At 38.6% G+C, this 18,415-nt stretch overlaps 1 protein-coding gene across 2 annotated transcripts in view; it reads right to left on the reverse strand.

The window, feature by feature from the left end:
- Nucleotides 1-268: 268 nt before the first annotated feature.
- The window catches only part of ABHD4 (abhydrolase domain containing 4), a 29,584-nt gene continuing 11,437 nt past the window's right edge, over nt 269-18,415 (reverse strand). Inside the window, exons 2-7 of one of the 2 annotated variants that reach the window (NM_001278145.2) lie at nt 12,304-12,389; nt 11,667-12,039; nt 8,756-8,910; nt 5,732-5,843; nt 4,927-5,113; nt 269-2,625 (exon numbers count right to left, since the gene is read on the reverse strand). In NM_001278145.2, the coding sequence (NP_001265074.1) occupies nt 2,536-2,625; nt 4,927-5,113; nt 5,732-5,843; nt 8,756-8,910; nt 11,667-12,039; nt 12,304-12,389 (1,003 nt within the window). In that variant the 3' untranslated portion in view covers nt 269-2,535. 2 annotated transcript variants of the gene reach the window in all.

An 18,415-nucleotide genomic window follows, 5' to 3' on the forward strand; every position in this document is an offset into this window, starting at 1 on the left:
AGAGCCTTCTCTTCTCCAGGCTGAACAGCCTCAGCTCCCTCAGCCTGTCCTTGTAGGAGAGGTGTTCCATCCCTTGCATCAGTTTTGTGGCCCTCTGGACACACTCAACAGGTCCATGTTGCTCCTGTACTGCCTGGAAGATGACCGACAAACACTTCCTTTATGTGTACAGACAGCATTCTGAATTTGCAGCTACTTGTTGATAAATGCTTCCTCTCCGGTACTCTATCTAACGGGAAACCCTAAGAACACAGAGACATTCGAAAGCAAAGCTTTACAGTATTTTTAATGTGTTTCGGATGGTTTAGCTCAACTCATTCATTGCTCTTAATTTCTACAGCTTAATTACATACACATTTTTACAAAAGCAACATCGTGTCAACATTAATCAAACACAACATTTTAGATTTTATTTTTATTGTGCAAAACATAAGCAATAAATCTTATTAGTACAACGAGCTGAAAAAGCAAGGGATATTTCAAAGAATATTCATATTCACGTGCAATTTTTACCCCTACTTTCATCTTTTGATGTGGAATCCAGAATTCCCATCAGTAAGTGCTATCCAAAAACGCCAATATTTTGTTTCACCTTTTATTATTTTGGAAGACAAAATATATTTTTACATTTATAATAATTGAAGCAACTGCTGAAGTGTATAAATGCAAATCAGACATTCAAAAGTGTGAAAAAAATACACACTGAGGGCATCCACCGAAAGGGTGTCATGGCCGACAATTCATAGCTTATAGTCAAAAATCGAATATCCTGATTTTCCATTCCGAAGTCAAAATTTTAGCAAATAACATAGAAATTTGTTTAAAAATCCTGGTATCATCTAAGTGAAAAAGCAATTGAATATAATAATTTATTTGAATTAAAATCCTTAGCTTGCTAAGTGCTAGCAGTCACAAAGGCAGTCACGAAGACCGTCTGATGTTACACAGCACCATACAGATATCCATCTCCTTCAGAAAGAAATATTATGTTCCACTAGGAACACAGTCTGAGTATTTCCTGAAGATTTTGGGTATCTTTGCCTGTTTTTACCATAAATGTGTGCAACAGTTCCTTAATGTGAGCAAAAATGTACAAAATTCTGCTGAAGCCTTAAGATGGTGCAATCATTAATTTGAATCCACTAGGTAGAAAAGTATTGAGAATTCTTCAGTAGTCAATTTAACATTCAAAAGCAGATCAATAGTTTCAAGTAAATCTGTCGTTAAAAAACAAACCAATATAGAGTTTGGCTTTAAAGTGACAAAGTCTTTTTTTTTTTTTTTTTGCTTAATACAATGTACAAAGCTTGTGAAGAATTAACATCAAACTGCAGTTTCAAAAAGATGCAGAGAAGTTATTATTTCTGATTTCAAAATACTCCATTAAAATATATAATTACATAAAGAACCTCCAAAACATATAATTATAATTTGTTACAGCCGTATTGTTTGTTCCAGTAATAATCCTTCCTATAAGGAGGCTGCATGTTAGTTTCAATGCACTAATCTGCTGTGGGTGCCAATTAGAGCTTCCCTCTGTGCCTGCCCCACACTCCTCCCTGTATTTACTGGTAGAAGTTTTGTCTAAAGAAAAACAGAATGATGCTCACTCATCCAGATGACCATTCCCCAGCCCTGGTAAAAATCTTCCTGCCAGCTTCTCCACAGTTGTTAGGTTTAGGCAAGTAATAAATCCTGCAGTAATCATGAAGTGTTAAAAATAGAGTAACTAACAAGCCATTTTCCGTCCTTTATATCGCTGAGATCTACATAGAAAATCTTTATGGATGCATGAGCACTTGTTACATCGCTGACTCTTACAAACTGAGGCTTCCATAAAAGCTGCACACGTGCAAAATGATGCCTTGAGATAAAGAGAAATAAAATACAAGAGAAGGGAGTTTTCCTAGTATTGAGTCCTGATTCCTTACAAATTAACATATGCTTTTTCAGTGACAAGCAATGCTCATTATTTTGGCCCTGTCTCTCTCCCAAAATCAGCTTCATAAGCTGTTATCATTCCAATTTAAAACAAACAAACTCAAACTCTTAAAATATTGTATATGGAGTTCTGGATTCCATAAACAAAATACACAACAATTTCATATTCTTGCTATGAAATATCAACTAGAAAATATGAATGTTTATGAATAAACAAAACCACAATTTATACATTAGATCCATACTGACAAAGATCTCTGTGTTAGTGGTGAATTCAACATCTTTAGATAGAGTTCAACAGGTGAACAATATTCAACTGCATTTTAAAGAAAATTCCAGTTTAAAAAGTCCTAAGCAATTTCATATATGGCAGGCCAACAGTCTAAAGACAAATCTCAAATAAAACTGTACATTTGCTTCAAATCTACCTATGCCCAAAAGGCACTTAGTGGTTTAAGTGTGCAAATTGCTTCTTAGAAGAAACAGTGTGCAAACAGAGCCCGTTTCATTAGCTCCGCATTCTTTACTCGTTTCCTACAGAGTATTGCTATTAAATGGTGTCTATGGTGTAAGACTCTAAAGGACAGAAGACAGTCAGTCCACAGAATCACAGATGTCTTTCACTTTCTGATTGAAGTCTTCAGGCTGATCAGCGTACACGTAATGACCTGCACCAAGGATAGCCTGGAGGACAAAGGTGAAGAGACAGGTCAAAAGGACAAAAATGCCATAAATACATAAATAAATATTGAGATAGGTGAGGAATATTCCTCCTCAAAACAAATATCCTAAACTTGGCTTCTACACACTGCTACACTATTACTTGGAAAGAGCAATTCTAAATCTGAATCTGATCTATTGCACCCAGTGTGCGTTAACAGAGTTAGAATAACTGCTGCCAGGAGGTGGTACCATACAACCAACAAAAGACTCCAAGCATAAGGAAAAACAAATGTTTGTTTCACCCACCAAATGAACTCTTCTAAACAGAAATAAAGGGTAAAACCATTGCCTTTTCAATTGCACAACTTGTTGAAAAGAAAATTCAGGTATACACAAGTCCCTGCAAAACAAAGTGAGGAGAACATACGGTACATATCAAATTTCTGAACAACTCTCATCTCTTCCATTCTCTGCTCAAACAGTTCTGCAAAGCAGCTTGTTAGTTCTGTAAGTGTTTGGAGAAGAGATAGCATCTAAACATTTGTATTCCCTTATTATTATCAAAATTATATGGAAAACACTAAAGAACATACTAGGATAAAGGATTACCAATTCAGAGGCTTACATTGCTGAGGATTCCCTAGCCTTGTGGAAGCAGACTTCAGTCCTCCCAATGAAACAGTATTGCGTAAAGCAGGGAAAAGTCAAATCCAAATGATGCAATATATGGGGAAAAACACCCCATATTTCTGGTCTAGATTATTTCACCACAAGTATGTAAAAAAATTAAGGGTTTAAGTAACCACACACATTGTAGTTACTGCATTTCTGCTAAAACTAGCATGAAGCAAGTCATCATCATACTGTAGATCAAAGGAACTTGACTATTTTAATTTTACAGTCAGTTTGAGATTAATTTGTATTTAAATCTACTTTTCTCCCTCCCACCCATTAAAACACTTCCTCTTAAGTCTCTAAATGGAAGCACACTGCTTTAAGTATGGCCAGTTTGGTGTTTTTAAAAACAACAAGACCAACAACAAATCAAAGTAGAAAATATTCTAAATAATGTACAATAAAGCCCTGTGCACTCTAGGAAGTCTCAGCCTCAGTAGAACCCCTTTGCTCCTACAGTGCTGTGAATGTCTTTCAGTGTCTCTATAATTTCCACCACCCCAATTTACCTTTTACAACCTGCATTCGGCTTAACAAAATTTTAACTTGGTATACAATGAAGTTTTCTACAGTGCCGTCTAAAAGCCACTGAGCAGACAGGAAGGACTTCCTGAATGATACACATTTATCCTAGTTATGTATGGTATGATTCTTAATAGTGTTTTTTTTGTTACAAGTTAATTCTAGGGTTAAGCAGTAAAGTAGCACTTTCAGATCTGGACGTTTGCATTTATGAAATGTATTTATGCTCTTAGACATATGCAAGATGTTTAGTAACATCTTTTCTCCACGTTCCAGCTCTGATGTCAGCTATATTGAGATTACAAAATTTTATTTCAATGACTTGTCAAAGTTAATATCACATTATATATTTCTGTCCAGTTAGGACTAGACACCAGCAAGAAGGCAGCTGGCGCACTTGAACATTTTATCATAGCATTGGAACATACATGCATATTCAATTATCGTGTCTGGCAGATGTGACAATACATGAGCAATACTTCCAAAATAGTTTGTTTTCATAGGAATCAACAAAACCACAGTGTGCCCATGTGTACTGAGTTGCAGGCATGCACGTTCGAAATGACAATGCCATACCTCGAACTAAGAACGCATTAGTTCCAAGGACAACACCAAGTTTTTTTGTAATGACTTAAAGAAAGATGCTTCCAAGAACCTAAGCAACAGACAACAACCACTTTCTTAACAGAGAAATTGAAGTGTTACACAAACTGGTTCAAACACTTTATGAGAGCATCCTGATTGTGCCATATGTATCTGTAGACATTCAGACTGCTACAGTTTAAAACAGACAAAGATGTACGTACTTACCAGTGGCCATGAAAACTATTTGTATTAGCGTGCCAGAGCAAAAAAACCATTGTAAAGTAGAAAAGTGATCTTGTTCAAAGACCTGATTCAGCTTCTAGAGCTTTATTTTTTCTTACTCTGAAAAAACAGACTTATGTCTGTTTTAAGTTTGATCTAAAACGTGTTTCCTCTTTTCCTATTAAAGAAATCAGAAGTTATTACCCCAGTCCATAAATCAAAGAGCTACCATCTCCACACTTGGTATAAAGATCACACAGATATGCTTTGAACAAATGCACACAACAAATTAAGCAACTGCTTAAAAAGTGAACTTACTATTGTCTTCACATATGACTTTGGTCTCAGAGACTGGATAGTGCTGCCAGAATTGCCGTCTATGCATGAACGTGCTCCATAAACCACGGTGATAGGAATGTCTTGATCCATTTGTGGAATCCGTTGCAGCATTGGCCTTTTTGCCCATCCATAAGGAATAGTCATGTTCTTGAAAGCTGTTTCACCACTTCAAAGCATTCAAAAAGGGTAACAGTAATTAAATTTCTGCTATATCTGCCTTTTCTCTTCTCCTTTCCCTATACCTGCCTATGAATTCAAGTATCTGTGCCTTTTGATAATACAGACAAAACAGTGCATGAGGATGGGACTTCTGACTATTAAGGAACACAGGTTTGCAAAGTTTGCAAGCAATTTTCAATATAGGTTTTTTGGTGGGGTTTTTTTTTTTGGTACTGGGTAACAACACTTAAAACATGAGATGCCAATTTTTAGAAGTTCTTAAAGAAAAAAATTCTTAACAAATTATAACAACTTTTGGTTAAAATATAGCACTCTAATCCTCAGATTATGGGTAGTTTAACTACTGGGTAGTTAACTACTGGGTATTTCTAAACATTCCTAAACTAATGGGTAGTTTAGGAGAAATAGTGAACTGGGGCAGCTTCTACATCTACCGGTTTGTAAAATTCATTAAAAGGGCAAAGGTATTTTTTGTCTTTAATCAATACAGTAAATGCTACAATTAAAAAGAAAAAAAAGCATGCACTCTGTTGCCACGACCATTGGAGGGAGCAGCAGGCCGTCAGTAAGACTTCAAAACACTCACTAGGAAACTCACACTCACCTGGGCGACTGCACATTGCAGTGATAGATATATTCAGTCACAGTGTTATCATCAAACATCGATGCATATTTTCGTTTGAAATCTGGTCTTAAACGCTGAACAAGGCTTAGACCTGTCAAAACAGAAAATGCTATTATAGAAGGAGTTGGCAGAGAAAACTCTATCAGATTGCTGAACACATTTCCTTACAACCCTTCAAACATGCCCCCTTGAAACTTGTGCCTAACTGAGGACTTCTAAAACAACACTTAATTTCACCACTTGCAAGTCTTAGGAAAACATGGTGGCAAACAGGAACTAAACATAATTATTCTGAAGGACTTTATGTTGTCCCAGAAGTGGGACAATTCAATCCCTAATAAATGTATATGGGGAATATTGCTGAATGGCCACTATGGCAATAGAAGAAACATGCAAAGGGGTTCAGCAAAAGGACTAAGCAGATAAAATTTTTAACAAAAATGCACTCCTGCATGATACCAACACTTTCCTTTTCCTTGCTCTGGCAGCACTGGGTATACCAAAAGCATTCTGCCTTTCAGAACCAAAAGGCACTGTTGAAAAAGCTAGGCTGTTTTTCTCCAGATATAAGTCTGTACTCCTCTTTTACATAACAGTCTATTTTTTTCTGAAGCTAGTTCATCCAACTAACATTCAGGTGAAAGAACAGAAGTCCATGCTGAAAAACAGGTGTGGAAATTTTGACACAAATACAAGACATCAGTGGTGGACTCGGTAGCATCAATAGTTGGTCTTGATCTTAAGGCTCTTTTCCAACCTAAATGATTCTACAATTCTATGATTCTATAAAATAAGAGATTCAACCTAGGAAAGCTATTATCTCCAACCTCTCTTAACAGCCAAAGAAAATAGGCAGGTCCTTTCGAAGGCCAGTTAAGCTCCCATTCTGAATCACTTCCTTAAGAAATAGGCCTCCTCTAACTGACCAGATAGATCTTTGGGACAAGAGCCTCACAAAAGGCCAATCTGAGAATATTATTCACCTCTGCAGATGTTGGCTCACAGTTTACTAGTTGAGTTTATCAACTGAAAATACTGTTGTTAATCTGTGCAATTACAGTGATGTCACTTCTTCCCACCTATTGCTGGCCACAGGCCTGGCACTATTTACATAGACCGTGTCACAGTAACCTATGCTTTTGTAATCCTGGGATTAGATTATTGCAACACTCCCTTATGTATGCTTTAAATCAATTTAGAAAATAAATACACTGCAAGAGAAAACAATTTGCTTATGAAACAGAGATTTACTTTCTGAAGATTTTGCAAACATTCTGCAGTTTGCTCCACCACCTTTACTTTCTCTACAGTGAGTTCAACTGCCAGACTTTTGTCTTTTTTCTGAAAATAAACTAACTGGAAACCCCTCAAAGAAAAAGATCTCCCTCAGTTCTGTTTCTCAGGTTTAGGAATTTGCCTTCAAGTATGATTAAATATCCATGTGATATGACTGTGATACCCCAGATAACCCTGGCCACGTGCGATGTCTAACTCATAACTTTGAGCAAGAACAACTAGCCTTCTGCTGAGGATCAGACAGCTGTGCCTGCCCAGCAGTTCAAGCACATATGAATGCAGAAGGAAACTTGTATTTGGTTCAATATCTTCATCGGGTTGGGTCTGATGTCCAACTAACAGCAATGTTTAAGCTACCCTTCCCTGAGAAATACGAATCACTTAATTACAGATTAAGTTAACAAAAACAAAGTTTTTGATAAGCTAGAGTGAGAAATAGATGGAAATTTTTGAAAAGCAGTGCTCTCAACTTCAACCTGTAACCAGGGCTATGCTGGGGATACCTGGACACAGAGGGTCTGTTTCCACAGCACGGTTTTAACTGGGTTTACTTGCTGCAGGAGACAACTTCAGCTTTCAATTCTTTCAATTGGATTGATCTATGCATACATTTGTTACTGGATAAACTGCATTAAATCAGTGCTTATCACTCAATATTCTTCAGGTTTTTCTGTTAACCAGATTAGAAAGCATTTTTTACTTCAAAAATAAAGTTTCTAAAATACAGAACGCTCCTTATCAGAAAAGCTAATTTTGTCATCCTTCTGAAAACAGCTGAATATATCAGCTTATTTAAAGTTATATTCTATAGAAAGAGATTTAAGAAACAGATGTGGTTTAAACAAAGCCTAGAAATGCCACTTGTTTCTCTTCAGACTGAATAGTAAAAGTGATGGCCAGGTGATCTGACAGTTATAAATAACTTGTAAGGGGTCTGAAGGATATCTTTTTCCAAGCCTCCCTAGGTGATGCTTTGGTAATGCAAAGAGAAATGAACAGATTACCATCTAACCTCTAGAAGGAAAACGTATGATGAATTTAAAACCTGATCATGCCTTTCTCCCTACCCTCTATAAACCAAATCTGTGATATTCTCATCATTTCTATCTAGTCCTGGTATGAGGGTATATAGAATTTATCTCTCTCATCAGAGCTGTTGAAGAGATGTAGAAATAGGACGGACACATTGCTACTGTAACACAGGACACTGCTGAGACCCACAAAATTTGCTAGAGCAATAGGAAAATGGCTGATGGAAACAACACAGTTTCAACTTCTTTAAACTCAGGCTTAAGGACAAATGAGTTTTTGAGAAATTGCAGTCTAACGTTAAGCAAATTTGGAAACACTATTTGTCAGTCAAACTGCATCCAGAAGGGAATCTAAACGGACTGCGACTGGAGGCAAGCAGACAACCTTCCCACCATACTGCCTCTTTGTAAGGCTTCCCCTGAAGTTGTCCACATCATCTGCCTCATTATTGCTGTAGCCCACATTAACTGCTATAAATTATCACATGATGTTTCTAACAGGAAGATCTTGTCCTCTTGTCCAAAGGAGCTTGTTTTTCCTCAAGCCCTCCCACTCTCTCCTCCAACTTTCTGCCAGTGATACGAGCTTGCAACAAAGCATATCTTAATGAGATATCTGCTCCTTGCTTATGCTTAAGGCAAACAGCAACAGTTTTAAAGAGTGGCTAAAACTCACCAAAGGGTCCTGCTATCCTCAGCCCAGCTAATGGATTAAATGGACTCAGTATAGCTCCTAGTGCTTTGATCCAGATTGGAATTGGTCTTTCGTGTTCAGCATTGTCAGGCCTTTCTGGAAAACCCCATGGCTCCACTAAGATAAGATGTTTGACCCTGTTGGCAGAAAAGGTTCAGAGTACATTAATTTTCCTTTGAATGAGCAAGACGGAAACTTGCTATCAGTGGATTATGCAATCTGGTTTAGTCACCTCTGTCACAGCATCCTACTACCTTTCCAATCCTTCGATGATTTTGCATCTGAATGCTAATTAAAGAAAGATGGATTGCAACTAATTTTGTACAGGAACACCAGAAACTTGGAAACTCATGTCCAAATAATAACTCATTATTCAACAGATACCTACTATCATATACACTGGAGAAAAAGAGGAGTTTTTTTTTCTATTTTTAGAAATGGTCAGATCTAAACACTTGGTCTATATTATCTGAAAGAGCAGCTTAATTTGAGCAAGAAAAAGAGAATGGCACCTGTTTCATTTAAGTAAACATTCAGACATCTATCACTCTATTCCAAGCCCTTTAAGATCTCTGCTCTACAAAGAGACACAATTTATTTGAAAAAGAAGCTTATCAAAGCAAAATTTGAACTGGGCCAGACAGATCCAAAACCGTGGATGTTTTCTAAGTGTACTGATTTTAATTCAGAAAATAAACACCAGAGAGACAATTTACAAAATTATCACTCAAAGGAATCTCAGCACAGAGGGTACAGTAGGAGCCTCCAGCATACACAATAAATCAATCACTTCATGCTGTGAGTCCTCCTCAAGCAAAAAAATTATTTTGCCTTGATGGACTGGAATCTTCCATTTCTGTTTAATCCCATAATAACACCTTCTCTAACAGGACTGTGCTAGATACTGCTTATACCTGAAAAAGTGACTCTTAACGATAGTTTTGCATATTTAAGGTGATTTTGCATGCAAGCTCCATCATCTTTACTTTCTTCTTCGTGTCTTCCTTCTCTTTCAAAGCCATGAGATTAGGTATTTAATACACCAGAGTTCTTAGTGGCTAAAACGATTTCAGAAGTGATTCTGAAAGCTATTTCTGGACTATAATCGGTTGGGAAACCAAAATGTGTGCCTGAAATGAGGGGTTGAAAAGGATTAAGCTCACAAAGATGTTTCTGGGCTGTCAGCTCAGCCATGAGCGTATTTGCACACAGAAGCAAACAAGAATGCTAACGGAGGCCAGGGTAGAATTTAACTATATAAACCAAGTGGAGAGATTAGAGGCTAAGGAGCATAAGCCACGAGGGGCTGTTCAGGACAACTACACATTCTGTGCACAAACTGTGCTATTAAACATAACACAGCATACGCATACATAAAAACAGTAAGCTTTCTGTCATGTTTTGTTTATTAATAATTTCCTTCCTTCTTTTGGTAAGAAGCAATCCTAAAACATAAATTGGGATAAGGAGAAGCTGACCATAAAAATCATCCCAAAGGTAGTAGTCCAGAAGTCAGAGTATCTGAAAATCATTACTCCAACACCACTCAGGAATATTGCAAATGGGAATCTTTTTGGATTACTAACCTCAGATGTCCCATGCACAATATGGTACAACACAGTAAATTAATGGATCATCTAAGCTTGGAGAAACTGATCTACTTTCCGAACAATATGTAACCAGAATCCCTTAAGCCTCTAATGAATTGTTAGATAATCTGATTGAAAGCTGTGCTATATTTATCACTTGATTCAATACTGCCTTAAGATCCTATCAGTCAGCGTGATAATTTGACGGTGTTAGCTTAATTTCAGCAAAATATTAGCAGTGTGAGAGCACAAAAGAAAACACCTCCAAATAAATTAACCCCAACTTAAGCACAGCAAAGCATGTAAACACAGAAGTGTCACTGTCAATGTAAGTCATCACAAGGCTGAAACAACATCCCGCCCCACAGGGATGGGACAGTGCCATTTATAGATACTCCTGAAGAAGGGGTAAGAAACTTGGAAGCAATCCCTACAAGCAATTACCTTCAGTCAGCTAAAAGTTGCTTTACACCCAAGTGGGTAAGAGGTTTACACTCTTATCCTAAGTGTTTTAAGAAAAAAAATATGCATGGATTTACTTCAAAATCATCAAATGAGAGAGAAAGGTGTACATATGGTATGCATTGATACTAATGTAAAAAATTCATTCTGTATAGTATAGAATCTGACACATGATGTGACATCTTTTAACAGAAGTCCACTATGCCTATCTAGATAAAAACAATGCCCTTTCTTGACACAGAATGACCTCACTTGGTGGGATCCTCGCTTGCCACTGCCTATGTAAGTAGGCTACATTGAAAAAGAGACAAATTGTGAGCTCTGAGTAAAGAAACGGATTAGCTGTCTACCATGATGTCGTGCAGAAAAAAAGCTGATGTGATGTAGTTAAAGCACTGCTGCAGCTGGACTGTTCTTCAAAGAAGAAATATGGAGTGGCATACAGACAGTTAAAACAAACAGCCATTAAAATTATTTTCATATCGTCCTCTTGGCACCAGTCTGACTGCAAGCCTTTACACATAAATTACCTGGCAGAATTACATTCAGAAGTTTCACTGTTATCCTTAATAATGGACATTTGGCAGGAATAGGTCTATTTTTTGTTTTCACAAACCAAGGTTTGATCAGAGATGTCTCAAAGCATTCACACACAAATATGATCTTTGCTATTTAGCCTTATTACATGGCAAGGGGGTACTGAACAAAAGCAAAACATGAAGGAAGTAAACAGAAGAAACAAGATTACTAATCTGCTTACTTCTATTCATCTGAAAACAAAGCACATGATTAATACTCTTTGCTTAAAATTCATTATGAAGCTTTTCTTTATTTTCACATACCTTGATGGGTATTTTAATGAGTAAGCAGCAGCCAGGAATCCACCCAGATTGTGTCCAAGCAAAATCATTTTTTCTAGCCCCATCTCCTTTCTCCACTCTTCTATGGATTCCACAAACTGATTTTCTGCTTCCCGAGCATCAGTATCAAAGTGTGGTCTACTGCTTCGTCCAAATCCCAAGAGGTCGAAAGCATGAACGGTCCTGTTTTCACAGAGCTCTTCAAAATTGAGAGCCCACATTCCAACACCTCCTCCAAATCCATGAAGTAGAACAAGTGGAGTTTTACGTGAAAGGTCTGGAGAGAACGTCAGTGTCCATATCTTGTTTCCATTAGCTAGATACACATACCGCTTATTGTATGTGCTTGTAATACCTGGGAAAAGAGTGGGGAAAACAAATGGTATTGTTAGACATGACTGGTAAACTTCGAAGAATGTTCTATGGAAACCACCATTAGAAATAGAGCCTCCCTTTCAAAGCAGAGCATGCAGACAAGTATCATAAATAAGGGGACAAAGAACATCTGTTTCTAAATCTGCTAATTTCAGCAGAATGCAGAAGTTGTACTGAAAAACTTTTCTGATTAGTTTAATGGAAATGCATAGAAAATCTCCTTATAGCTATAAACCTTACTTACATTTTAGCATTTTGTCCTCAGCTTCTTTAAGGTGCAGTAGTGATGTGGGGCACCAAGCAGGAAGCCAGCTGAACAACCATCCTAACCTGTAACAGCAATAGAGAACGTAAAGCTCTTGAACATGACGACCACATTCTGCGCTATGTAATGGTTTGAAGAAGTTTCTTTCACTGCTCTTCTTAAAAGAGCCCATGTCTTCTGTGTGTCCTACAGGACAGCAGGGAGCCACAGGAGGAAACATACTTTCTCTTGACTTTTACCAAGTGGCGCAACGATCAGGGGTGTTCTTCAAATAGCATGCTGTCCCTCTCCTGTTTGTATTTTATCAGAGTGTACTTGTCTACCTCCGTCAGAGCAGACAGCTTCTGAGAACCTGGAGACAGGAGTCCTCACAATGACCCCAGAAGTTTGGCAGGAAATAAAGCGCAATCATTGGGGTTTCCATGCTCCTCTCAAGTTCCCCTGGAACTCTGCCTGTACACACGCTTCCTGGCACAAACCCACTATTTACAGAAAAGCAACTTGCCAGCTTCACCCGAACTAAGGTGCAGATGCTAAATAAAATTTAAAAGTGAAAAATAAACAGGCTTATTTTAGCAAAGCAAAGCACTCGGGCCTTCGTTACAAACTTAGAAACAAAGTCACGGTGGAAAATTAAACAGCAGATTCCAGCACCCCTCACAGAAGTTCCTTTTGTCACTTGCTATCTCTGTGGTACTCTCTTGACCATGAGAGCAGGGGAATGACTCAGCAAATTGGGGCAAATTTTTCTCTTTTTATAACATGGAATCCTCCTTCCCCTCACCTGACTTCAGAGTGGCCCAGACTGCCTTTCAGTGCAAAGGTTGCTATGTAGGACCTTGGACTACTCCTCATGGAGAAGAAGATGAGGACACCAAAATCACACTCAATTTTCTTTCTTTAGTGCTTTTTTTTCCTACACTGAATTGCTTTCCAGTTAGTTACAGTATTTTCAGGATTGTGTGCTGCAAGCATTAATTGCACTAAAATCAATGATAAAGACTGTAAGATTACTGGTGTCCAAATCTTCAGCCTTTTCACAGTGCACTGATACCAAATTAGTGATTTGGCCTCGCAAGTTGCTTATGCAAAGAATATTCTCCCACATGCCAGAGGGGGATTACTTAAGGTAATGCTACAACATGCTTTTCTGGCATGGAAGAATGCACAACGCAACTGCAAACAGCACTGTACTTAAGGGAAGTCAGAAAGACAAATATCCATACTTGGTCAAAAAAGGATTCATCACCCAAATGCCATTGTTACTCAGTATTCTTTACTTTTCTGAGAAACACGCTGCTATCTGGCTGGCCTGTAAATAGCCTTCCTAAACCAAGGGAGTGTGGGAATCACGTTGATGGCACATGGATGGAGCACTGGCAAGGTGAAGGCTGTGTGTTTGCCCAGATGCCTCCTGTAATCCATGAAGGAATGGAGAGCCAAGATTTGCTGCCACATTAGAATAGACATCTAAAAGTAACATTTTTATGAGGTTAAGGCTGGCACCTGCCAAGAGCAACTTCACCAGGAAAATAAAGTCAATTTTGAATATAACATTATAGACTGCTCTGGTAATTTATTAAACATTAGTTATGCCACCACCCTTTTAAGGATACTTTTCAGCTATTTATGTGCTGAACTACATATCCACACTCGGAATTCTCAAGTCAGAAGCACAAAATCCAGCCACTATTTCCCTCAAGCCAAAACTACACAAAATATTTCTTCTCAAGGAAGCCACTGATTTAGCAAAGAAACTTCTTTAATGATTTTTTTTTTTTTAAGGAAATGTTTAATTTTTACATGTCAGCATGAAGACAGCACAGAGATATGATTACAGTGAAATAAAAATGAAAACTACTGTCCACAGTCACAGAATTTCATCACGGAGGCCTCTGAATACCCAAGAAAAAGACTCAGAAAATTGTATTGGAATGAAAAAGTTTTGGCACAGATGCCTACTCTTTCATTTTGTTAATTATCAGTACTGGTTATAAACACTGAAATTTTTACCCAGAAGAGACATTATATACATGGAAATCTTGGCAAATAAAGTTGGCAAGCTGAAATTTTTGCAGATGACATCAGGTTGGCAGGAAGTGTCTACGTGTCTGGGGATAGGAAGGCCCTGCAGAGGGATGTGGACAGGCTGGAACAGTGTGCTGAGGTCAATGGGATGAAGCTCAACAAGACCAAGTGCCGGGTCCTGCACACTGGTCACAACAACCACAGGCATTGCTACAGGCTTGGGGCAGAGTGGCTGTAAGACTGCGTAGAGAAAAAGGATCCGTGGGTGTTGGTAGACGCTTGGTTGAACACGAGCCACCATTGTGCCCAGGTGGCCAAGAAGGCCAACAGCATCCTGGCTTGTATCAGAAATTACACAGCCAGCAGGAGCAGGAAGGTGAACACCCCTCTGTACTCAGCACTGCTAAGGCCACACCTTGAGTGTTGTGTTCAGTTTTGGGTCCTTCACTGTAAGAAAGACATCGAGGCCCTGGAGTGTGTCCACAGGAGGGCAACAAAGCTGTGAGGGGTCTGGAGCACAAGTCTGATGGGGAGTGGCTGAGAGAGCTGGGATTGCTCAGTCTGGAGAAGAGGAAGCTCAGGGGAGACCTGATTGCTCTCTACAGCTGCCTGAAAGGAGGCTGTGGTGAGGTCAGCCTCTTCTCCCAGGTAACAGTGATACGATGAGAAGGAATGGCTGTAAGTTGCACCAGGGGAGGTTCAGGTTGGGTATTAGACAACATTTCTTCTTCTTCAAAAGAGTAGTGCTGTGCTGGAAGGCACAGCCCAGGGAGGTGGTGGAGTCACCATGCCTGGAGGTGCTCAAGAAACATGTAGATGTGGTACTATGGAACATAGTTGAGTGGGAAACTTTGGTGGTAGGTGGACGGTTGGACTAGATGATCTTAGAGGTCTTTTCCAACACTCCAAATAAAAATTATTTATGCAATTCAGACTTTCTATACTGGCTAAACTAAAATAGCAAGATGAATTTCAGTGAAAATGTGACAGGAAGAATTTAAGAAAGAAAAGGCTTAGTTACCTGTATTTAAGACTTAATCCTTTGTTCCACTTCTCCCCCTTCAAAAAACAATTGACCCCATTGCTGGATGTTTTCCACATGCAGAAAGAAATTAACTACTTTACTATTTCATCACTTCTCTGCTATAGGCACAGTCTGGCCTTCCAAAAGTACCATTTATTTTGCACATCTGTGCTAAATATGTCTCTTAAAAGCACACAAACTTTGGTCACTCTTACATGACCTATCATCTTTTTTACTGTGATATTAATTTAAAATAGCTATGTAGTATAAAAAAAAGAAGCAATGGTTCTTTCAAGACAGATTGTTCACCAGTAATGGAGAGATGAAAGAAAACAAAGGATTCCAGCTGTAGTTTCACATTTAAAGCAAGCAAGCTAACCATTGCAAGAGGAGGCAGACTCCACTTCGATCTCATCACCTACCACTTTCCAGACACTCTCCTTTCTGTCTCTCTTCATAAAGAAGGAAAATGCAACAGAGGAATCTTGTATATTGAGGAGTTAGGAAATCCATTGGGCTTAGTTGCTTTCTGTATCAAGTAGTGTGAAATCTGGTAACTGCCAACCCACATTTCTATCATTTTATAGCAATTGTATGTAGCAGGAGTTACACATCAAATTACTCAACTGCCCCATGATGGTCAGCTGTTGGCTTATTTGTATGAATAGACAGTGCCCACCACACCATTATTTGCTTTGCAATGGAAAGCTAACAATGAGAAAACACACCATCTGGTTTAATTAGAGACAAACCCTGCTAAACAACGTAAAATGTTCCTACTTTGCTGCAAGGCCCAGATGGTTGTGAACCGCTTGGAACAGGAGACTATCATGGAAGTTACATAAGAAGAAAGAGATACTTCTAACTTGAATTTTCAGTGTTAGGTAACTCACATATAGCAATCCTGCTTCGCCTCACAGGGCGTGATGTTCATTATCTCTGCTATAAATTGACTTATAAATTTTGCCAGGTAGTTTTTCAGGCAGCCCCATTCACGCTGCTCTGGCCATCAGACAATCAGTGAAGGCCTCACTGAGGTGCACACAGATGTTATGTGACATTTTCCCAGACATATAAGACTGAGGAGGACCCAGCAGGGCAGACAGTCTAAGGGAATGCCTTCCCAAACAGACAAGGCCCAGCAGGCTCACAAATACACTAGGCTCATGGGAGAAGGCAGACCAAAGTTCCTTATCTACAAACAGCAAACCTGGTGAACTTTCCTGGTACAAATGGGCACAACTTCCTAAAAATCCTTACAAGCAATGACTGGGAATGCTACTACTTTTTCCTGGTTCAAACTCAATATACTATATTTGTCAATTGTCGTTCTCTGGAGATATTAAAAACCCACCTAGACACTTTCCTGTGCAACCTACTGCAGGGAACTTGCTTTGGCAGAGGGTTGGACTGGATGATCTAAACAGGTCCCTTCCAACCCCTACGATTCTATGGTATGACAGTATCCACCTTGCAGCTTTTTGAAGACAGATGGAAAAATCTATTCATCCAAACAAGGTAATTCTAACTTGAGAAAACTGTGAAAATCTCATCTCAGTCCATGAAGAAATACAGTGTAGACAAGTTTTTGAGTCACTTGTGAACTACAGTCTCCTTGACTGAGTGTATCTCATATGTAAGTGTGGTCAAGCTGCTATGAGTAGAATTTGGAGGATGGTAGAACATGTCATAGCAAAGGAGGCAATTTTTCACTTATAAAACGTACTCCATGCATACAAGAATAAGATACGATATGGATATTAAAAATAAGTAATGATTACTGCCTGCAGAAATCTAAGGGGTAAAGAATAATTTACTATTGTGTAAAGGATAATACTTCTTTCTCTCTGCTGCTTGGCTGTTAATTTGAATCAAGTATTTGCTGTCAGAGTACAGCTTAAACTGCCTGAGGGGATCTTTCATAAGAACTGAGCATCAAGTGGAGGCAGAGGCACAGTAAGTGCGATCCACCCATCCACCTCCACGAATCAGGTCAAATCAGATGAAGAATGTGGCAAATAGGTAACTCAAACACTATCATTCTGTCAGATAGATTAAGCCTCTTGAGCTTGGTGAGAACCAATCATATGCAAGACTGCTGATGGATTCGTGTCCAGTTAGAAATTCAGTGTATTCCTCAGAAAGCTCATGCAAGCTTAGCTAATGCTAAAGGACTGTAAACATGTATTGTTGCACTGAGGTGTGCACTCATAACAGCTGAGAGTCTACCTGACTCCTATGGCAGATTGCAAAAATGAAGCTCTACCATATGGAGGGTACTCAATGAGTGATCCAACAGGAGCTGTCCATAACTGTCTGGAAGATAGAAATATACACAGATGCAGCTCACTCACTTCTCAACCTTGTAATGTAGCTACTCCTGTTAGTTAGGTGTATTAAGCTTAAAATCATTCAAGAGAGGCATTCTTCCCATGTACAATACTGTTGGAAGTCTATGTTTGAAAATGGGAAAACAAAATTCTGGAAGTGAGAGAACACCATGAAATCAGTTAAGCAATGCCATTCGCTATAGGATTTGTCAAAAATTACTGACCCACAGAGAGATATTTCGACAGTGTTGAATATAAAATCTACTTTTTGCTACCAATTTTAAAATTAGTAAGGTAATTAGAACTCCCAGTACTAATCAGAAAACAGGCACTGAAATATATATCAGTGACAGATGTGTAGAGAGCAGTTTTGTATCATTAATACCATTTGGACTTGAAAATTCCACCAGGAAAAAAGTCAGAGCCAGAGCAAGAGTTGCGTGTCTGTTTTTGTCTTACTCACAACAAATGAACATATTTAGTATTTTTAATTGATTTTCTGCAGACAGTGTTGTGAACTACCAAGGTTTCAGCTATGGAACAAGCTCAAAAACTTAAAAAGGCTGAACCACTGAGTGAACTCCCTGGTAAATCATTTCAAGCTTTACCCTTAAAGCTTATTAGAATCAAGCTGATCTTTCAAAACCCCTAACCCTCTCCTCTCCTGACTCTCAGAAGTAATTCCAGCTATTTATAAGGAAGAAAACAA

The sequence above is a fragment of the Gallus gallus genome, chromosome 2 (genome assembly GCF_016699485.2).
Source record: "Gallus gallus isolate bGalGal1 chromosome 2, bGalGal1.mat.broiler.GRCg7b, whole genome shotgun sequence".
Classification (NCBI taxonomy): domain Eukaryota; kingdom Metazoa; phylum Chordata; class Aves; order Galliformes; family Phasianidae; genus Gallus; species Gallus gallus.